General features: G+C 37.1%; 2 protein-coding genes across 3 annotated transcripts in view; one reads left to right on the plus strand and one right to left on the minus strand.

Annotated features, from left to right (window-relative positions):
* Positions 1-23,634, plus strand: part of LOC101899523 (coiled-coil domain-containing protein CG32809) — a 62,236-nt gene that overhangs the window by 9,938 nt on the left and 28,664 nt on the right. For both annotated transcript variants that reach the window (XM_059122368.1, XM_059122369.1), the window contains exons 8-9: positions 20,814-20,898; positions 21,209-21,301. In XM_059122368.1, the coding sequence (XP_058978351.1) occupies positions 20,814-20,898; positions 21,209-21,301 (178 nt within the window). The remainder of the gene's footprint in view (positions 1-20,813; positions 20,899-21,208; positions 21,302-23,634) is intronic.
* LOC101898533 (uncharacterized) lies at positions 42-14,679 on the minus strand. The gene is made up of 6 exons (XM_005180402.4): positions 14,060-14,679; positions 13,812-13,959; positions 3,559-3,652; positions 3,164-3,284; positions 999-1,220; positions 42-946 (listed from the first exon to the last, which is right to left on the minus strand). Exons 1-6 carry the CDS (start codon positions 14,462-14,464, stop codon positions 233-235), a joined length of 1,704 nt encoding a protein of 567 aa, XP_005180459.1. The 5' UTR covers positions 14,465-14,679; the 3' UTR covers positions 42-232.

Raw genomic sequence — 23,634 nt, forward strand, 5'->3', positions numbered from 1 at the left:
GTAAGCCGTTTTCCGCTATTTTTTTTTTTATAAAAAATATATTTATTAATAATTATTATTAAATAAAATAAAATAATTGCATTTCATGTGGTGGACCCCGAGTCATTTCTGTTTCTTTTTTGTTGTTTGTGTAAAATTTTGACCTTCATTAACCTGACTAGTGGCTACAAATACAATGAACTATTTCTTAACCCGAAAATTAATTAAAACCTAAAACTCATTCCGAATTCAACTAAAAATTGCCACATCGTCCGACACTGTAACCCTGCAGGGCATTGTTCAGATGTTCTCGGGCATTTTTCCAGGCAAAAACGATGGCACCCTGGAAGGGCTCCACATCACAGGCCCCACACAGAGCCATGACAGCCTTTACCTCTTCCTCGGCGGGTTCACGATCATGTTCGGTGATTTCATCTTCCACATTCATGATGCCGCTCAACTCCTCCTTGAACTGTTGGCCACCAAACACAGCCAGGCCATCGTATTTCAAGACATCGGCTCCCCTTATTAGGGGATCATCCACAATACTGCCATCATCCAAAAATACCAGGCCCCGTTTTTGCACGTTCTTCTCCTTGCCCTCCGTTTTCTGGCCACTCATCATGTCGCGTTTGAAGAGTATGTGGGTCTCGGTTTCGTCAACGAATTTCACCTTGCCTGGATTGTTTGGATCAATGATGGCCTGGCGATTTACAGTTTGGGCAGCTTGGGGGCCATATTTCTGATTCAGGCCAATCAATTGTTGGGCCACCAACCGAGAACCGGCATTGATTTGACCATTAATGAAGTTCGTGTGTATGGTAAGGGCTTGTTCGGCAGCTGTGGTGGGATTGGGGAGAATATCATTGGCAGCAACACCCGTCTGAGGTTGGGCCAAATTAATACGCACCCTGGTGGGTATTTGGCCATTGGCCAATAGAGTATGCATAGGCAAAGGACGGTTGATCTGCAAATTAAACATTTTAGCAAATTTTAAGATTTTAAATTCCAAAACTTACCACTGGTGGCTTCTTCGTCGTGGGATGTATTTCCTTGCCCTCATGATCGAAATGATGGGCATGATGATGTTTGTGATCTCTATGGGCCTTGCCAGCACTCAGGGCCACACGATAGATTTGTATAAGTGTCACCTCGAAGTGCAGACCTTCCGAGATTTTTCCAGTCACCGAGGGGCCACCAGAGAAGAGTTTTCCTTTGGGAGGGATTTTGTGACCCACCAGCTGGAAATATACAAAAATAATTAATACATTTTGAAAAGGCAGAGAAAATTATCTAATTTCCATAACAGAACTCCTGGAAGTTAAATGAGGGCTGTACGAAGACGTGGACCTGCACAGACAATTTTCTGTCTAAGGCTGTAGTATCCCTTACGAACTTCGAATACCAAATTTTGAAAGAATTCCGGTGAATAATGTCGCTAAAATCATTGAAACACCGAATATCGGGAGGTACCGTAATATTGGGGCTCTACGAAGACGTGGACCTGCACAGACAATTTTCTGTCTTAGGCTGTAGTATCCATTTCGAACTTCGAATACCAAATTTGAAGCAATTCCGGTAAATAATGTCGCTAAAATCATTAAAATACCGAATATCGGGAGGTACTGTTATATGGAGGCTATACAAAGACGTGGACCTGCACAGACATTTTTCTGTAATAGGCTGTAGTATCTATTACGAACTTGAAATACCAAATTTGAAATAATTCCGGTGAATAATGTCGCTAAAATCATTAAAATACCGAATATCGGGAGGTACCGTTATATGGGGGCTATACGAAGACGTAGACCTGCACAGACAATTTTCTGTCTTAGGCTGTAGTATCCATTTCGAACTTCGAATACCAAATTTCAAACAATTCCGGTAAATACTGTCGCTAAAATCATGAAAATACCGAATATCGGGAGGTACTGTTATATGGGGGCTATACAAAGACGTGGACCTGCACAGACAATTTTCTGTCCTAGGCTGTAGTATCCATTTCGAACTTCAAATACCAAATTTGAAAGAATTTCGGTAAATAATGTCGCTAAAATCCTGAAAATACCGAATATCGGGAGGTACCGTTATATGGGGGCTATACGAAAACGTGGACCTGCACAGACAATTTTCTGTCATAGGCTGTAGTATCTATTACGAACTTGAAATACCAAATTTGAAAGAATTCCGGTAAATAATGTCGCTAAAATCATCAAAATACCGAATATCGGGAGGTACCGTTATATGGGGGCTATACGAAGACGTGAACCTGCACAGACAATTTTCTGTTACAGGTTGTAGTATCCATTACAAACTACGAATACCAAATTTGATGCAATTCCGGTAAATAATGTCTCTAAAATCATTAAAATACTGAATATCTGGAGATACAGTTATATGGGGGCTATACCAAAACGTGGACCTACATGGCCCATTTTCAATACCAAAAATCCTGCGGACATAACATACATTTGAGTAAAATTTTATCAATCTACTTCAATTCGTTCGGAAGCTAGAGTGATTTCCACAGACGGATGGACAGGGATCACTAAATCGACATAGAATTTTATCCTCATCAAGAATTATATACTTTGTGGGGTCTAAAATGTATATTTCGAGTTGTTACAAACTTAATATACCCTGACAAACTTAGTATACCCTCCATACTATGGTGGAGGGCATAAAAATATTTTAATTCGACCCAGTTAAAATTTTTTCAGCACATTGATAAGGAACATTTTGTAGGATAGTGTAGCTCTCTTTTATAATAATTTTTAATTTTTTTTTTTAATTTTTAAAGAAGCGTATTAAACACATCCGAAAAGTTTGAATAATTACTCAAACTTTAATAAAATTTTCATAGCCGAAATTTCACTCCACCCCAATATACTTTCCCTTTTATTATTATTATTTTTTTTTTTTTGAAATCTGCCTTTTCCAAACTATCTCTCGCCGGAAGACAATGAACTTTTTTATTACAGCATCTTTTATGATACATCTACACGCATACGTGAGCTCGATCTTGAACCATAAACGTTGGATAATTGATCTCTCAAAAGCGGTGAAGGGCTATTCAATTTGTGGTTTTTTCTTTGTAAATCGAATTTTTGAATTTAGGAGTTGTTTGCCGGTCAAAAAATTATTTAAATTGAAATTAAAACGAAATTGAATCGAAAAAACTTACCGAATTGTGAAAACCTCTTCCAATACGTTCGGCTTTTAGCCAGACCTGCCATTCACCAGTTTTGCCATTCCATGATGTACAGGTATGATGCCATTGGCGGACGCGCAATGGATAGTTGAGTCTAAAGCAAAATAATCATAAAAAACGACAACAAAAAACATTACAACAACAATACAAACGATGAAATAACAACATGAACGAATCAAAAAACATTGAAGAAACATTTAATCAGACAGCCTTAGAAATTATGGAATGATTGATGGGAATTTATTTTCAATTTTTTTGTTTCAATTTTTTTTTATGTGCCAATTTGAGTGAAGGATTTATGGGAATATTTATTAGAAAATTATGTTTCACACCAAAAACAATAAAAAAAGTGTATTTTTTCTACATACCTGTACACTTGCTGGCCTTTTATGGCCATGGAGATGAAACTGGAATTTTTTGCATTCGCCACCCAGAATTGGAAGTCACGGTGACCCTCTTCAGCTAAATGGCCATGAAATGAAAAAAAAAAACGGAAATGAAATAAAAAAAATATTTTTAAGGAAAGGCAGATTAACAAAAAAGCAAAGATGGCCTAAGGAAGATCTCCAATTAATAGGAAGCCTCTAAAATGTATTAAATCTAGAAAACAGCTTCCAAATACTTTCAAAATTATTCACATGTAGAGGGATACGCCAAATCCATTATTTTCAATTTAATTTTAAATCACATGATTTGCATGGATGATATAATAATTATGTAGCCAAAAATTTACATGCATACATATCCACATAATAACCCACATTCATGGGAAAAATAAATCATGCCATGAAATTGCAAAAAAAAAAAACAAGCCAACGGATTTCTTCAGAGTAAACGCAACTTTTTACGTCTTATAATCACCGCCTGATTATTTTGAAATTACGCTCAGCTTCGACAATAATCACACAGCATAATGTTTCGAGTCAAATGCAATGACTTTTGGTCGGATGACTGTTTCTTTGCGCCGGGCAGCCAGCCATAGTTCATGCCCAAGCTAAAGACAATGGGCTTCATTACAGTCAGCATTACGACAATTGTTTTGTGATTAATTACTTAATTTATTTGCTATCAAAGACTGGCCCAGATTTTGGAATGTAATCCATGCTTGTTGCCTCTTTTACACAATAAAACACTAATGAATAATTAAACAATTACAATTATTTTTATAAAATATTTAGAAGTTTCCATCTGGTGGCGCCCAAATAATCAGTGGTTTCTATGAAAATAATTCCCGATTTCTACTGAACTTCAAAGCCATCTATACCCTAAAGTAGTTTCATTTTCTGTGAATTGTGAATAATAATAAAAATAACCTCAACACCATCTGTACCTAAAATTAGCTCTATCCCCAATGAATTGTAAACAATCTACGGTTTCGGTGAAACTTCAACAAAAATCTAAATAAAGAACGCCATCTATACCTAAGAATAAACTCAGAAACTCATGCATCATTGTTGATGAAGTGCCCTTTTTGACAAAAAAAACATTTATTGGCCTGTATCCGATTTATTTTATATTTATAAATATTTAGAATATAGAAGATTTTATGGAACACTTGCGAAAATGAACCAAAATTTCTTTATTAAACTTCAACGCCATCTGTACCTAAAAGTAGCTCCATTTCCAATGAATTGTAAATAATCTACGATTTTAGTCAAACTACTGCAAATATCTAGACCATACATCATAAAGAACGCCATCTATACCTAAGAATAAACTCAGAAGCGTATGCTTTGTTGTTGAAGAAAAAAAAAACCATAATGAATTATTAAAAAATTACAGGCCTTCATTCTATTAAATGTTTAAAAGTTTCCGACTTGTGGCGCCCAAGCAATGAATAAAAGTAGGTCCATTTATTATGAATTGTAAATAATGTACGATTTGGGTGAAACTTCAACAAAAATCTAAATTGTACGTAATAAAGAACGCCATCTATACTTAACTCATCAGAAACTCATGATTTGATAAAGTGATGTTGTTGATTTATTGGCCTATATCTGATTAATTTTATATTTACAAACGATCTGATGTTTCCAACTTGTGGCGCCCAAACAGTGAATTCTATGAACGCTTATGAAAATAATTCACAATTTCTATTAAACTTCAATGGCATCTATACCTAAAAAAAGCTCCACTTCTTATAAATTGTAAATATTAACTTCAACACCATCTATACCTAAAAGGAGATCAATTTTCAATGAATTTTAAATCTACGATTTCGCTGAAACTTCTACAAAAATCTAAAGCATACATAATAGAGAACGCCATCTATACTTAAAAATAAACTCAAAAACTCATGCTTTATTGTTAAAATATTCTATTAATTTTATATCTATAAAATGTTTAGAAGTTTCCAACTTGTGGGGCCCAAGCCATCAATCAAATTCCTATGACCGTTTTCGAAATTATTCCATAATTTCCATTAAACTTCAGCGCCATCTACATCTAAAATTAGCTTCATTTTCTATATATTATGAAAAATAATAACTTCAACACCATATGTACCTAAAAGTGGCTCCATTCCCTTTGAATTGTAAATAATCTCGATTTTGGATGAAACTTTTACAAAAATCTAAATTATAAGTAATAGAGAATGCCATCTATACCTAAAAATAAGTTAAGAAAATAAAGCTTCATTGTTAATGTAGTGTCCCTTTTCACAATAAACTACTGGTAAATAATTAAACAATTACCGGTCTTTATACTATTAATTTTATATTTTTAAAAGTTTCCACCTTGTGGCGCTCAAGCAATCAATGATTTTTATTAACACTTTCGAAAATATTCCACTTTTAATAGAAATCTATTAAACTTCAGCGCCATCTATACCTAAAAATAGCTATATTTGTCTATGAATTGTGAATATTGATAACTCCATCTATACCTAAATATTGTGATATAGCATTATGTTATATTTTAACAGATCTGACACTTTAAGGGTTGTTGTTGATTTTATCGACTCAATGAACAAGGAAATGCTCTGGAATAGATTTTTGAGATCATGTATATCATACTTGATATTTTTTTCCACGTATTTCCGCAATTTTTCGGCGATATCAGAATAACATATTTTTTTAAAATTTCCAATGCATTTCTGTTATGTCGCCTGCTATCTATAACCTGGTTCAAAAATTAAAGCCCATATGCATTTTGTCCAGTCTTTATAGTTTTATGTTAAATAAAATTGTTGACAACAACCCTTAGGTATAGAAGCAACGCCATCTGTACGTTAACTCTACTTTTCGCCAGAAGTATGATCTCTGTAAAAATTTCCACTTCAGCAAATGCTGCTGTTCCAACTCCTACCTGAACTTCGTTTTTGAAGACCAATTCCAACAGATTCGTGGTGAGATTTATGAGATAGTGGATTTTATAGATTGGAGGAATATTTCGCTGGCAAAGGTGCAAGAAACAAGGCTCAATAAAGTCCAAACGCTTTTAAGCAACGCCATCTTTAGCTTTACTTTACCTTCAGTATCGCGGCGGTATCGGAAAGCTGGCACCAAGAGAATTTCACTCTACTCTTCATAATTCATCAACAACGCCATCTGTACGTAAATTCGAAATTGATTTACTCGATTCAGTTAATGCTGATGTTGCAACTTATGTTGAGATTCGTGGTATTGTGACATTTATGATTTGGCAGAATATTTCGCTCGATGAGTTACAGGAAACAAACCTCAATGATAATTAGAGCACAAAGCCCTTACGCTATAAACAACGCCATCTTGATTTAACATGTAAAGTCGGATTTGTTAAGGCAACCCTTCATCAAGAGATGTTAACCCCACTGTCCATGAATTATCAACAACGACATCTGTACGTTTATTCGATATTGGTAGTATTCGTTTCGGTATGGATTTTTGTACAACAGAAATTCAGAAATTCAATTCTATTACGGAGAATTGATTAGACAGTCACATTTATGAATCGGTGAAATATTTGAGCGGTGAAGTAGCAGAAAACAAGATCCTATAGTAAGAAAGACCATATAACTTAATTATATCTCCACAGTCTTCGTTAGATTTGAAGTTTCAAAATAGTTGGGATTATGGATTTTTATGAATCGAATGAATATTTAGTTAATGTCGGTACATGAATTTTAATTTAAAAAAAGAATAGCATATCATATACGTTATACGCAACGCCATCTATACATCAATTTCAATATCTATCACCTTGTAAGTCTTAGGCAAAATAAGTAATGCTATGATCTTGAAAATGTCAGGGATTTTCTAAATTGATTTAAAGGTGCGGAGTATAAAGTTTTTAATCTTTAGAAAACTTCCAATTGTCCGAATTTTCAAAATCATTCTCCACATTATTTTATCTCTTATAAGAAACGCCATCTATACTACAGTTTTAATGTTTTTTTAACATTATTTTGGAAGCATACCTTTCTAGAAAATAGAAATATTTTTCCCAGAAAAAGTCTAAAATTAATTGTGATTAAATATATCCGCACTACCTATGGCTTCAAAACTGTCAACATAACCGTTCTGAATAAGGAACGCCATCTATGCTTCAATTTTATTATTGCTCTTTAATAACATTTTCCATGTATATTGCATACTTTTGGGGTTAGATGCAATACATATTTTTTGGAAATAATATTGATGATGGCCACTAAATAAATGGTTAACAAAATACGGAATTTATTTGCAAAAGTCGAAATTCCTAGACAGAAAAAAATCAGACAGCTCCATTAGGTATTGAAATATAACTCTCTCCCTAAGAAGCCTTCTACCTGTAAGACCTTCTATGATAGATAATTCAGATGTTGATACAAAAATTCGGCCTCCTTGCTTCCTTTTAATAATTTCTGAAAAAAAAAAACTTCAATTCAACCCCAAATTACCTCGAATTCGAAGCAAACTAAACATAAATACTGTGTGAAAAATATTTTTTCGAAATATGTCCCCCCCCTGGTTGGTTGTTTGCAGACGTCTTGCAGTAACCCAGTAATTGAGTTTTGCAGTTGGCAACTATTCGTGCAGTGCGAATTTTCAGTTTTTGTTTGCGTTTTTTTTTTGGCTATTTAGATTCACGCTTTGCACTGTTAAGCAAATTTGTGTCAATTGTTGCAGCAATTCTCCAGGTCTGGCCTGGTCTGGTGATGAGAATTCAAATGGAAATTCCTAAGAAGAAAAAAAAAACAGAAACGAAATGAAAGAAAAACACAGAGGCCTACTGAGCCAATACCGGCCTAACTAGACAACAAGAAAAACGACAACAACAGCAACAACAATTTCATTTTCATTATAAACAACATCAGCTCAATGGGCATCGTCAACAACGTGAAAAGCGACAGCATCGGCAGCAACATCCTCTAGCCGTTTCCAGCAATTATGTAATGCCAACCAAACGGTGGACAGTCAGTGTCTTTGCTGGCAACTTGAAATTGACCATTACACATTTTATTCATTTTTGTTGTTGGTTTTGTTGTATTTTCTATTTTGGCCATTGCCCACTGATTCATCTGCTTCTCACGGCAGCTGTAGCTGCAGCGACAAGAGCTAGGGGAAGGGTTGCCATAACCTAAACATTAAATCGACCAAAATAGAAATTGATGAATTCATGGATGACCTATGAATGGGAAAGCTTTTAAAAGTCTTTCATTCATGGAAGACCTCCAAGATATCAAATTTTTAAATAAGAGAGCTTTGTGATCTTTTAAAGCCTATATATCTATGGAAGTTCTTCAAGAGGTTTTCCATACATGGACGAACTTCAGTAGGTCTTCTATCCATAGAAACCTTCTTTTCAAAGAAAAGCATAAGAAGGTCGTCTATCTATAGAAGAGTTTAAGAAGGTATTCTGGCTATGGAAAAGCTTCAGAAGGTCTTCTAGCCATAGAAGAGCTTCAGAAGGTCTTGTAGCTATAGAAGAGCTTCAGAAGGTCTTGTAGCTATAGGAGAGCTTCAGAAGGTCTTCTAGCCATAGAAGAGCTTCAGAAGGACTTCTAGCCATAGAAGAGCTTCAGAAGGTCTTCTAGCCATAGAAGAGCTTCAGAAGGACTTCTAGCCATAGAAGAGCTACAGAAGGTCTTCTAGCTATAGAAGACTTTCAGAAGGTCTTTTAGCCATAGAAAAGCTTCAGAAAGTCTTTTAGCCATAGAAGAGCTTCAGAAGGTTTTCTAGCCATAGAAGAGCTTCAGAAGGTCTTCTAGCCATAGAAGAGCTTCAGAAGGCCATAAAAGAGCTTCAGAAGGTCTTCTAGCCATAGAAGAGCTTCTGAAGGTTTTTTAGCTATAGAATTGCTTCAGAAGGTCTTCTGGCTATAGATGATCTTCAGAAGGTTTTCTAGCTATAGAAGAGCTTCAGAAGGTCTTCTAGCCATTGAAGAGCTTCAGAAGGTCTTCTGGCTATAGAAGAGCTTCAGAAGGTCTTCTGGCCATTGAAGAGCTTCAGAAGGTCTTCTGGCCATTGAAGAGCTTCAGAAGGTCTTCTGGCCATTGAAGAGCTTCAGAAGGTCTTCTGGGCATTGAAGAGCTTCAGAAGGTCTTCTGGCTATAGAAGAGCTTCAGAAGGTCTTCTGGCCATTGAAGAGCTTCAGAAGGTCTTCTGGCCATTGAAGAGCTTCAGAAGGTCTTCTGGCCATTGAAGAGCTTCAGAAGGTCTTCTGGGCATTGAAGAGCTTCAGAAGGTCTTCTGGCCATTGAAGAGCATCAGAAGGTCTTCTGGCCATTGAAGAGCTTCAGAAGGTCTTCTGGCCATTGAAGAGCTTCAGAAGGTCTTCTAGCTATAGAAGAGCTTCAGAAGGTCTTCTAGCTATAGAAGAGCTTCAGAAGGTCTTTTAGCTATAGAAGAGCTTCAGAAGGTCTTTTAGCTATAGAAGAGCTTCAGAGGGTCTTCTAGCCATGGAAGAGCTTCAGAAGGTCTTCTAACTATAGTCGAGCTTCAGAGGGACTTCTAGATATAGAAGAGCTTCAGAAGGTCTTCTAGCTCTTCAGGAGCTTTTCCATACCTTGATACGTTTCGAAATTTTTTTGTATGAAGCTCCTATAAAATTGTCATCTCTTGAATACCTACGTTTGAAAAAAAAAAACAAATACCAAAAAGGCAACCCTGACGAAAAAAAAACCGCAAGAAAAACTCTTTTCAAGTTTTCGCCTGACTTGTCAAAGACTTCAAACAAAACGTGGCCATTGAAATACCCCACCAAGAAGAGAAACACTTTGGTGCTTTAGACCAAGCACGATGCCAATGATCATAATGACGATGATGGTGGCACATGCAGCAGGAAGTTGGCTTCCTTTCACTTTTTTTCCTCCGTGCATTTAATAATGTTTTGGGAATACTCAAAAAAAAAAGTAACGAAAAACGAAAACTAAAAAAACTCCATAACCCAAAATTACTCTTGCGCAACCGACAGCATACATGTGCGGGTATGAAGTTTCAAATGGCAGATGAGGAGGATGCCAGCAGCAGCAGCCAAACAGCCATCCAACCACAAACATCTTTCTCTCTCTCGAAGTAGGTAAACATTTGACCAAATCTCGATAGAGTCTAACAAAGTCTGGGAAACTGAAGAAGATCTGCCAATGTTGTAATGGATATTAGAAGGAAGACATTTCAAATCCGTTAGGATGCATATATGCATGAAGTGTAAGGAAATAATTTTATTAACAAATGGCTATGATGCATTCAACCACTTCAAGTTGATATGAAATTCAATGGGTCATTTGTATAAGCGGAAGATTCCGAACAGGATTTTTCGTCTTTTTTTCATCAATGAATAAATTTGAAAGTGTGCCAATGGTGTTTAAAATAAAATATGCAAACAAAATTTTTATTTTTGAATCCAGTTTGACAGGATATTAAATTAAATGGGATATTAATACAAGCTACGAGGAAGAAACAGCTCAAAACTCATCCAAATCTTTGACATTTCATTTCTGGAACATTTGGAAAGTTTAGTGGCTCTTTGGATTAGGAACTTCCTATCCTTCCTAGAATAAGTACTTCCTATAAGTGAAATTCCACGCCCTTCAGAACGCACTGATATCGTTAGGTATACTGGGATTTTCGCCCGATTATGGTGTAGGGTAATAAAATACAATTAAATACTTAAACATATGAAGAACGCCATCTACATTTCAATTTTAATCCGGTCATTTTAATACTTCTTCCCGCTCCAAGAACATAATTCTACATTGCTTTCTTCCAACTATTCGGAATTAAAAAAACATCCGGCTGCTTGAGAACTATCCCTACATTAGATAATTATTTGTAAAGGACGCCATCTATACCTGAAGTAAATGTTTCATTTTTAACTATGAGACCAAATTACTAAAGCTATTATTTTAAACTTTTCTGGGAGGGCCAATTATGGTAACGAAGTTTTAAATTTGTAAAATTTTGTAAATGCAAGTAATATAGTATCAGTCGGTTTTGCCGACAGATGTATACCCCCAGCCTTGAGTTATGATTGTTCAAACTATTGATGGAGGAGGAGCAATATTGTCCAATTGGTATCTGACGCAATAAATATTACAATGTGCCACATTTGGAGTATATCGCCTACTCCCAGAACCAGATGCTTATTTCCGATTTTATGATAGTTATGGGTATTCAAAATTTTGACCCCTTGTGGGGGGTGGTACCAGAAGGAATGGTCCGATCTCTACCATCTTTATAACAGATCCTGTATTGATGAAAATATTGAGATGTGCCAAGTCTGAATGGAATCGATTGTTAATTTCGCATTTTTTTGAGCTGCATGGATATTCAAAATTTTGACCCTATGTGGAGGAGATACCAGAAGGAGTAGATCCTAGCATCTTGGATTAATAAAAAATATTGGGATGTGTGAAATTTGAAGATAATTCAACTCTTACATCATATTTTATAAGAGTTATAATTATTCAAAATGTTGAACATTTGGGGGGGAGGTACTTGATGGAGTTTACCGATATTGTCCATGTTCGCACCTGACGCAAATATTAGAATTTGCAAAGTTGGAGCAGAATCCGATTATCGTTTTTCTTTCTGTGCAGAAAAAAAAAAAAAATTTTTTTTGTGGGGGAGGTACCAGAAGGAGTGGACCGGTATTGCCCATCTCCGAACTTGATCTAAGTTTGATAATAATATTAGGTTGTGCCAAGATTGGACCAAGTTTGGATACTGCCTTCGAGAGTTATCGTGCACAACAGACAAACGAACGGACATCGCTAGTTCGACTCCAAATGTCCTGAAACGCATTTGGTCCAAAGAGACAAAGAGGCACGTTTTGACTGTATTAAATGATATATAGCCTGTCTAATCACATGGGTAAAACAATACCTTCCTTTTTTTGTAAAAATCGCGATAAATATTTGAATTGATCCTGAGTTGAGGGTCGGTAATGCAAGTATCTAAACGGAGACTTTTTAGTCCTTTTCGGAGACTTTTTAGTCCTTTTCCGACCATTTTTTTGGTTTTGTGCAGATTCTTAATTTTTAAGAGGATTGGTTAATTTGAGACGGAAAAGAGCATTCCTAATTTTAAGGGGGTTTATTTTAGGAGACAGTTTCCTGATTTTCATGGGGAGGAGATTGAGAGAGAGTCTACTTCAAAAATTTTTGGGACCATTCTCATACATTCTGGCATTTTTTTTTACCGGAATTGTTTCAAATTTCGTATTTGAAGTTCGTAATTGGTACCACAGCCTGTGACAAAAAATTGCATATCCAGGTGTAGGTTTTTGTATAGCCCCCATTTAACGAATACCTTCCGATATTCGGTATTTTGGTGATTTTAGTGACGTTATAGACCGGAATTGTTTCAAATTTCGTATTTGAAGTTCGTAATGGGTGGCACAGCCTGTGACAAAAAATTACATATACAGGTTCTCGTCTTTGTATAGCCGCCATATAACGGTTACCTCCCGATATTCGGTATTTTGATGATTTTAGCTATATTTTAGGTCGGAATTGTTTGAAATTTCGTATATGAAGTTCCTAAAGGGGACTATAGCCTGTGATCGAAAAATAAAAAAAAAACTTATGCCGACCCACGTCTTCGTATATTCCCCATAGAAGGGCTTTTATTTAAGCGGTATTTTTGAAGGATTTTTTTTTTTTTTTTTGAAATTTTTTAAATTCCTACCAAATGGTGGATGGTATTAAAAGTTCATCCCGGCCGAACTTGGCTGTTTTTTACTTGTTTGATTTTTTATTTACTTTGGAGATTTTTCCCTCTCCCCTTCAAAACTGGGACCTGAAATTTTTTACATAGCCTCATTTCTGAATTTGAGAGGGATATCTTATTTCTTCTCTAAATTTTCATAGGGGGTATTTCTGACTTCTGTTTGATAGGTGGAAAACTCAGCCTTTTTGGGTTTCAAAATTAATTTCTCCATAGATTCTTAATCTTGAAGGGAGAAGGTGTGGGGGAGAAAATCTAAAAATTCTTACATCTGCCAGTCCATTGTTCTGCATTTCAAAAATCTCTCAATGATTAATACCATTTACATGGTATCGAAATGCGGTTTAGAATTCCCTCAACATTCTTTACGACATCAAAAACAACAACAAAAAATCCGCTTACTACAACATACCAGCACTCTAATTACCACAGAAATTCACACAAACACACCTTAATGAATAGGAAATCCGTTAACGGCTATTAGCCCAACTTACCTGCATAGGTTAAAACGACATGGTCACCACTGTGATTGGTAAAACGCATCCAGAAACAAATGGTAAATTGGGCTAGTTCCGGGACCTCATTGTCGTACTCCACAATGCCATCGTGATTGAAGGCGTATTTCTTTACCGAACACTGGTCCTGGGGGACATACAACAAAGAAATTAGAGAAGTAAAGAAGAATTTTCGGAATTAAGGAATTTTCCTTTTTTAGGAGAGTGGAAGAGGTCTCGAAATTTACCTCACTATATGCCACAGCCCCCTTATAACCAAATCTAGCATCCCCGAAATTAATGGCAGCCGGAGCGGCAGTGGCAAAGGTTTTAATTGTGGACTTGAGCGGTATGGCCTCCTCTGCGGGCTCAGCCACTGGTAGGCTGGGTATTTCTTTGATCAGTAATTCCTTGGGCCCACCAATGGGCGTGGCCACCACAGCTGCTTCGCCGCCGCTGGCATATCCTGCCTTGCTGCCATATTCAGGATGCGATTGCTGCAGACTAAACGAACTTGTAAATGTGGCTGAGGTTGCCTTGGAACCACTTATCGTTGAGGTGGCCGGCGGTAAATGGCCCACTATGGGCTTCCAGGCATGGCCTAAAATGCCTTGGCTACTGGCAATTAGTAGAAATAAGTAAATCAGAGACATTTTTTTTTTTTTGCAGGTTGACAAAATAAAACCCGCTTGGCGGTGTATGGTTCCTTGTCGCACACGCTCAATGAAAAATAACCCAATTAACGGTGTTTTGTTTTGCTGCGCTAAAATCACAAGTAGCTCCAAAGAGGAGGCTAATTAAACGGTTTTTTTGTCGCTATTAAGTTAACGGTTTTTCGACGAAATTTTTATTATTCCACGCTTTTTACTGAGCCATGAACGCGTCCGTTTACCACAAAGATCCGCCAGAGACTAACAGCAAATTTGAGCCCCACTCAGGGAGTTGTGGCGTTGGGCGCCAGCTCAAAACTTGGCAGCTAAGCTCAAGTCTGGCCATTGAAAGCAAAGCTTCCTACGTGCCTTTCCCAGCCGAAACACACACACGCACACACACAAAAGTAATAAAAATATAAAAGAAAAGCTCTTTTGTTTTGGCAAAATAATTGCAGTTAAGCCCCGCCACACATAGTCTTGGTGGCACCAACAAAAACAAAAAGAGCTTTGTCACTATTAAAGCCAAATGAAACTGAAATCTGAAGCACGAGCTCGTGTGGTTGGGTGTGTGGGCAATGGCTTGTAATTTCCATAGTCTGAGGCTGTTACAAAGCCAAGAAGTGTTACCACAAATCGACTTTTTTTTGTGGGGTAATTGATAGCTGATGCAAATAACTCAAAAGTGGCATGGGTTCGGGCCATTGGACTGGTTCGTAATGGCTTGATTAAGACGCCCAGAGAAAGAAAGAAAAACAAACAATGCAGCATTCATTCATTCAGGCAGTAAGCCAGACAGTCAATCAGTCAGCCATTCATTCATCCATTTTTTTTTTTTGCCCGAAAGACACCCTTCATGTAACACAGCTGGCACTGGGAGTCTTTCAGAGTCATTTGTTACATTCCAGTAATAGCTAATTGGAATTGAAATTGTCTAACGGGAATTTTGTTGCTTTCCCATGGACAACAAATTACCCGGGCAATTTGTCAATATGTCACGTCCGTTGGCCGGCCACATTCATTGGCTTCTGACCAGTTCTTACTACTTTCAATTTTATTTTTAAAATATTTTTTTTTTGCTTCGGATTTGTTTTTTTTTTTGCAAATTAACTCATTTTAAGCCGGTTTAATGGAATATTTGCGTAACGCACCGCACCAAATCTTTTGGCCACAATCTCGCATAATCAGCTCTGCTAGACAACATTGTAATGGAATTTTTCTCAAAAAAAAAAAAAAAAAAAAAAAAAAAAACGGAAAACTAGAAACATTTTTCATGTTACACAAGAAAATGTTGCAATTTTTTGAGGAAAAAGAACAAGATTCGTCTATTGTAAGGCAGAATACTAAAAGAGTCTTGGTAAAGAAAATGCCTTCACCCCACCATGAAAGAGAGAGAGAGAGAGAGAGAGAGAGAGAGAGAGAGAGAGAGAGAGTGAAAGAGAGTTTACAAATGGTCATAGAATAGATTAACGATTTTTTTTTTTTAAATTCGCTTTTCAAGGAAGATAACAAGGGCCTCTTGGTCTCATCATAGAAATCCTTTAAATAAGTTTCATTGAAAAAAATTACAATGTTTTACTCTCCTCCATAACAGATATTTTCTCTAAAGAAATCATTTTTTTTAGTTCTGTCATTTAAACATATCCTTCTCTTATTCTTCTGACCTCCCAAACCAAGTATTTTCTGCTCCTCCAAGAGAGAAGAGGGTGCTTTCTATCGACAAGATTTCAGTCTAAAGAAGACCTCTAGGAGGCCTTCTACTGTAAAGAAGACCTCTAGGAGGTCTTCTACTGTATAGAAGACCTCTAGGAGGCCTTCTACTGTATAGAATACCTCGAGAAGGCCTTCTATTGTATAGAAGACCTCTAAGAGGCCTTATTTTCCATAGAAGACCTCTAGGAGACCTTCCATTCCATACAAGACTTCTAGGAAGCCTTTTATTTTATAGAAGACCTCTAGGAAGCCTTCTATTCTATAGAAGGCCTCAAGGAAGTCTTCATTTTTATAGATGACCTCAAGGAGGCCGTCTACTCCATGGAAGACCTCAAGGAGGCCATCTACTCTCTAGAATACCTCAAGGAGGCCTTCGATTCTATTGATTTCTTTATATTTGGGTGGAAAACCACAAGTGGCTATCGTTGGAGCACTCCAGCACTGAAATGTGAATAAATCTTTTGGGTCTCGTACCATCGCTCGTTACCGAGATACTGATAGTGTAGCTCGACGAAGTCAAGGAAGTGGACGGAAGAAAACAGCAACATCGGCAGAAATGGTTTGAAAGTAAAGAAGCGACCCGCGTCGCAGTGGCTGAAAAATGCCTCGTGAGCTGAACATATCGCAATATTCCATTCGGCAACTATTGAAAAATGAGATCGGAGGGGTGAAGCCATTGAAATTCCAAAAAGTGCAAGAACTTACACCGCAAGAGAAAGAAAATAGATTCAAAAGAGCTCAAGAGTTGCTTCGCTTGGCCCAAAGTGGTGAACTGCCGAATTTGATTTTCTCCCTTCTCCGATGAGAAAACATTCGTTGTCCAGCAGTTTGTAAACAAACAAAATTATCGTGTTTACTTGCCAAAGAGGTCAGCTGAAAATTTTCACCATCGGTTGGCCACCAGAACTCGTTCGTATTAATCGACCGTGGCATCAGAATAAATGCCGGATATTATCGCGCAAAATATTCTGGAGGGTGTATTAAAGCCTTGGGAACACAAACCTATTTGCCGTAGACCTTGAACATTCCAACAGAACTCAGCACCATCGCACTCAGCACGCGCCACCCAAGAATGGTTACGAAATAAGGTTCCTCGCTTCATTTCCATATGCGCACAATGGCCATCAAAATCTCCGGACACCAATCCGTTTGACTATTGTGTCTGGAGTATTTTGGAAAGCCAGTTTGGCACTAAAAAATACCAAATAGTTGATCACCTTAAGCAAGCACTTCGCCGGAAATGGGCCGAAATTCCGCAGAGCAAAATTCGGGCAGCGTGTGACGGTTTCATTGGCCGTTTGAAAGCCATAATTCGTACCAAAGTTGACCAATTCGAACAAATCTAAAGTTATTCTAAAATTTGATGCTATTTCTGACATTTTTTGCTTTCATTCAATTAAATTGAAACATCGTTCTCCACAATAAACAAACGTTGTTTTTATAAAAAAACAACAATAAAGGGATTAAAAAAAATCTAAAGATTATGGGGTTTGACTTTGTTGCAGACTTTTTTATCTCACACTGTATGCAACATTTCAGGCTTCTCAATTCGTTCGAAAGATAGTGGATCCAGAATATATATACTTGGTAGGGTCTATCATGACTAATTCGAGGAGTTACAAACGGAATGACAAAGTTAATATATCCTCCATAAAATGGTGGAGGGTATAAAAAATGCTCACTAGGAGATAGGATCAAGGACTATTTCTAGTAGATCTAAAAAGCTCTTCTTATGGAACTTAAGTGTCAACCTGTAGAGGAACTGAAAATTTTCTTGGTTAGGATTTAAAACTTTTTACAAGCAGCAGAAGCGTTTCTTCTTTATTAAGATTAGGAAGTTATTTTCTGGAAGATCGTCTCGCTAAGGAAATATTCGTTTGCAGAAGTTAGCAAAGCCCTTTTCATAGTCACGAGAGATGTTTTTTTTTTTTTGCAGAGAAGAAAGTCCTTTCAGTAGAAGAGAGGAAATATAATTATTTGTGTAGCATAACAAAAAGCTTTTCTTATAAAAAATTAAGAAGCCCTTTTGAAACCATTTCTTCTGAAATTTATTTTTATAAAAGAGAAAAAAAGTATTTACTCTAGTCTTACATAAAACTTCGCTCCCTTTTGTAAGAAATGCCGTAGAGAGAAAATATCCTCTTATATAATATAAAAAAGGTTCCTTACAAAAAAAAGAATGAAAGTTATTCTCGAAATATAACAGGAAGTTCTTATCTCAGAACAACAGAGTTTATGGGCTCCTGCACCTCCTTATTGAAATGCGAATGGGAATGCTCCTCCTCCATCGACCAGAGAAAGGCGTTCATACTGTTCAAAAGATCTTTTAATATAGAAGGGTTTCAGAAAATATGCCCTATGTACGGAAGGGGCTCAGTTTTCTAGCTTCATAAGGTCTCTCAGCTACAGAAAAACTGTAGAAGGTCATGAAAGAGCTTCTGAAGGTCTACTAGCCGTATAAGAGCTTCAGAAGGCATTCATGGAATAAGGTAATAAAGCTTCGGAAGGTCTTCTCACCGTAGGAGAGCTACAGAAGGCCTTCTAGCCATTGAAAAGCTTCAGAAGGCCTTCTAACCATAGAAGAGCTTCAGAAGGTCTTCTAGCCATAGAAGAGCATCAGAAGGTCTTCTTGCCATAGAAGAGCTTCAGAAGGTCTTCTAGCCATAGAAGAGCTTCAGAAGGTCTACTAGTCGTAGAAGAGCTTCAGAAGGTCTACTAGCCGTAGAAGAGCTTCAGAAGGTCTTCTAGCCATAGAAGAGCTTCAGAAGGTCTTCTAGCCATAGAAGAGCTTCAGAAGGTCTTCTAGCCATAGAAGAGCTTCAGAAGGTCTTCTGGCCATAGAAGAGCTTCAGAAGGTCTTCTTGCCATAGAAGAGCTTCAGAAGGTCTTCTTGCCATAGAAGAGCTGCAGAAGGTCTACTAGCCATAGAAGAGCTTCAGAAGGTCTTCTAGTCATAGAAGAGCTCCAGAAGGTCTACTAGCCATAGAAGAGCTTCGGAAGGTCTTCTAGTCATAGAAGAGCTTCAGAAGGTCTTCTAGTCATAGAAGAGCTTCAAAAGGTCTTTTAGCCATAGAAGAGCTTCAGAAGGTCTACTAGCCATAGAAGAGCTTCAGAAGGTCTGAACAACTACATGGTTCTTCTATAGTGATTTAAACTATAACTGGACTAAATATGAATTAATTTTAAATTTATTATTTTTATATAAAAGGTATAGGAAGCCACTAATGGTTGACCAATAGAGTTTCTTCTTAGCAGAATAAGTGTCTTTCCATTTGCAGGCCAAGAAGTCTTTCTAGTGGAGGGAGAAAAGTCAGCCCTGATGTGATGTGGTGGTACATTTCTCTCTCTCGCTCTCTCTCTCTTAACGTACAAGAAGTTTAAAATTTAGAATTCTTGGGTTCGCGTTCTGCGGTGCCGGACATATTCAGATGGGAAAATCTCAAGTCCCGGTCAAAGGCCATCTACTTACAAAAAGTGTAAAATTTAATTAAAGTGCCTGTGCCGATTAATAAAAGTGTATGTTTTGTTAAATAAAAAAAAAACAAAAAATTATTAAAAATTATTTTTAAATATTTTTTTTTTTTGTAAAATTAAGAGGGGGTAAAATTTACCACCACGTCATAAAATACGTTCCAAAATTTCACCTCGCACGGTTATAGGTTAAAAACCTTAAGAATTTCATTTTAAAGTTCCAATGGGCCGTTGAATGTACAGTGGCGCCCAAGTGGGATTTTTTATATTTAAAGGTTTATTGCCTGATTTAAAAACTATGACTTTTTCCTTTATATATTAAACATTTTCCACACACATTTCCCTCAGAGTAGCACCCCTCTCGCAATCAACCTGACTGCTTCGTTGGCCAACAGTTTCCATTGAATGCCTTGCACACAGATTTGCACACCTTTGATTTTATTATGGTCATGCCTTTAACCATAAATGGATGCTAATTAAAGCACAACAAAGCCGTTTATTGTAAAACAGCAACAACAGCAAACTACAACAACACAGCACCAATGAAAAGAAAAAACTATTTTTATAAGGCAAAGTGCTGATGACCAAGAACTTGGCACTATTTTTTCCACTATTCTTTCTTTTGCTCTCTATTCTGGTGTTGTTGAGATTTCCGTGGAGCGGGAGGGGTAGAGTGGCCTTTTTGTGCAATAAAAACTCATTGAGGGGGGAAAAGGAAATTTGTGGCAGGGAACTGGAAAATACAAAAACAAACAAAACATTTAAGCCTTTATTGTTGGTCAATTACCCACAAATTGGCCATAAACACTTCATAAAAAAGTGAAATTATGGCTCATAAGAGAGGATAGCTGTATGTGTATGGGTGTCTTCGCTTGGCTTCCAGAAGCCAAGGTGTTGCCGTTCATGTTGCATGTAAATAACAATGCTGTAAACATTTGTTTAATAAAACTTGGTCAAATGCCAAAGAAATGTTGGCTTGGCTTTCTTACGAAACCTGGCCAACAAAGGAAAGAAACAAAAAAAAAAAATAAAAACAGACAAAGTGGTCCCCAGACAGCTTTGATGATGATTATGACAATGATGAGCTATTACCACACAGCACTTGTGGCTCGAAACACAAGAAAAAGCCAATACTCATTGTTGTTGTCGTTGTCGTTTTTCTTTACAGATTGGCAAACAGGCCCCCTATTATGTGGGTGCCTCACAAACGCTGCCACGTGGGATGTACACAGATCGCAACAAGGTGGCCATGGGTGAGTATTGTTTCAACTTTTTCGGATATGCATTCATTTTTGAAATTTCCATTGTGTTGAGACCTAAGACCTAGCCCGTCTTTTTTTTTTTGTTTGTTTTTTTTTCGGATCCCCATAAACCCTTTGTGTGCATGTTTTCTTTTCCAATTTCTATAATTTTTCTTTGGAAATTCCCAAATTTTTGTTAAACCCTATTCCGATCTGTATATTTTGTATTTTGTTTTTCTTTGTTTTTGTATTTTTTTGTAAAATGTTGTTAACCGCATTTATGTAATATAAATATGTATATGTATATGATGTGATTGATTAGGAACGCCATTGAAACCTTTAAGAACGCCCAACTCCAGGGGTAGCATGGAACCCTTGTTTCCTTATCCCCCGGATCAGTTATACAGTATACCAGGTACTTGTCATTAACAAAACGCACACATGCACACACAAATATAACAATCAATGGAGAAAAAATAAAAAAAAAGGATTGGCATTACCTTAAACCAGGGATGCGGAATTGAGGTGATTTCGAAAATAACCACAAAGCTAAAGCATCAGAAGGTTCTCTAGCTTTAGAAGAGCTTCTGGATGCAGTTTCAGAAGCTCTTCTAGAGATAGAAGATCTTCTATCTAGAAAAGAGCTTCAGAAGGTCTTCTATCTATAGTTTCAGGAGGTCTTTTAGATATAGGAAAGCTTCAGAAGGTCTTTTGGCCATAGAAGAGCTTTAGAACGTCTACTGGCCACAGAAGAGCTTCAGAAGGTCTTCTATCCGTAGAAGAGCTTCAGAAGGTCTTCTAGCCATGAAAGAGCTTCAGAAGGTCTTCTATCCACAGAAGAGCTTCAGAAGGTCTTCTAGCCATAGAAGAGCTTTAGAAGGTCTTCTAGCCATAGAAGAGCTTCAGAAGGTCTACTGGTCATAGAAGAGCTTCAGAAGGTCTTCTGGCCATAGAAGAGCTTCAGAAGGTCTTCTGGCCATAGAAGAGCTTCAAAAGGTCTTCTGGCTAAAGAAGAGCTTCAGAAGGTCTTCTGGCTATAGAAGAGCTTCAGAAGGTCTTCTGGCTATAGAAGAGCTTCAGAAGGTCTTCCGGACGAAAATGAGCTACAAAAGATCTTCTAGCTATAGAAGAGCTTCAGGAGGTCTTCTGGCTATAGAAGAGCTTCAGAAGGTCTTCTGGCTATTGAAGAGCTTCAGAAGGTCTTCTAGCCATAGAAGAGCTTTATAGAAGAGAGCTGGCCATAGAAGAGCTTTAGAAGGTCTTCCAGACAATAGAAGGGCTTCAGAAGGTCTTCTAGCCATAGAAGAGCTTCAGAAGGTCTTCTAACTATAAAAGAGCTGCAGAAGGTTTTCTAGCTTCAAGAGCTATAAAAGAACTTCAGAAGGTCTTCTAGCTATAAAAGAACTTCAGAAGGTCTTCTGGCCATGGAAGAGCTTCAGAAGGTATTCGGGCTATAGAAGAGCTTCAGAAGGTGTTCTAGCCATCAAAGAGCTGCAGAAGGTCTTCTAGCTATAGAAGAGCTTCAAAAGGTCTTCTGGCAATAGAAGAGCTTCAGAAGGTCTTCTAGCCGTAGAATAGCTTCAGAAAGTGTTCTAGCCATAGATGGGCTTCAAAAGGTCTTCTAGCCGTAGATGAGCTTCAGAAGGTCTTTCGGACATGGAAGAGCTCCAGAAGGTCTTCTAGATATAGGAGAAATTTAGAAGACCCTAAGCCTAGAAGTAGCCAACAATTCCTTGTATTTTTTTTCTGCCTAAAAATATGCAATGCTCTTTTTCTGATTATTTCAACCAAGATTTGATATAAAATTTGTAGTCCACGATGTGTACTTAATTCCTGTCTGGAAATAATCTACGGTTTTTTAGTAAACTTCAGCCTAGAAATAATCCAATATTTCCCCAAATCTGTCGCAAACCATAGCTTTAAAATGTTGGCCTAGAAATAAATTTTCCTGAGATTCAATTCTGAAATAGTCGTCTTTATTTCTGAAACTTAAGTCCAGAGTCATTTTACCACATTATATGGAAGATGTGAAAGCGCCATCTATTTGTAAAACTAGGAAAGATGCTCAAATAACAAATTTTCTGTTAACTTCAGGTTAAATATAGTCCAATATTTTCCTGAATATGTCGCAAACCAAAGCTTTGAAATGTAAGCCTAGAAATTCAATTTTCCTGAGATTCAATCCTGAAATAGTCGACTTTATTTCTGACACTTAAGCCCAGTGTCATTTTACCACATTATGTGGATGATTTGACAGCGCCATCTATTTGTGGAACTAGGAAACAAACTAAAATAACAGCCTAGAAGGTGTCAACTTTTGTTACTAAATTTTAGCAAAGAAATAGTCTAGGGTTCCACTGAATCTTATGGATGACATAAAAGAGCCATCTATTTAAGGAACTAAGAAACAGAAATTAAGTTGGTGTTTTTTCTGAAATCTCAGCTACGGGTCCTATTACCATTTTATATATGAAATAAAAGCGCCACCTATTTGTGGAACTAGGAAACGGGCTCAAATAACATACTAGAACGTATAAAGAATTGCTACTACTTTTTTTCGAAGAAATAGTCCAGAAATCTCCTGAATTTATTTCTGGTGGTATTTAATGGATTTGTCGAACGAGAAATCTTATTTCTCCTGTAGTTTAACCCACAAATAGTGGCCGTTTTTCTGAATTCTTAACTTCGGGTCCTATTACCATTTTATATATGATATAAAAGCGCCATCTATTTGGGGAACTAGGAAAC

The sequence above is a fragment of the Musca domestica genome, unplaced genomic scaffold, assembly GCF_030504385.1.
Source record: "Musca domestica strain aabys unplaced genomic scaffold, Musca_domestica.polishedcontigs.V.1.1 20, whole genome shotgun sequence".
NCBI lineage: Eukaryota > Metazoa > Arthropoda > Insecta > Diptera > Muscidae > Musca > Musca domestica.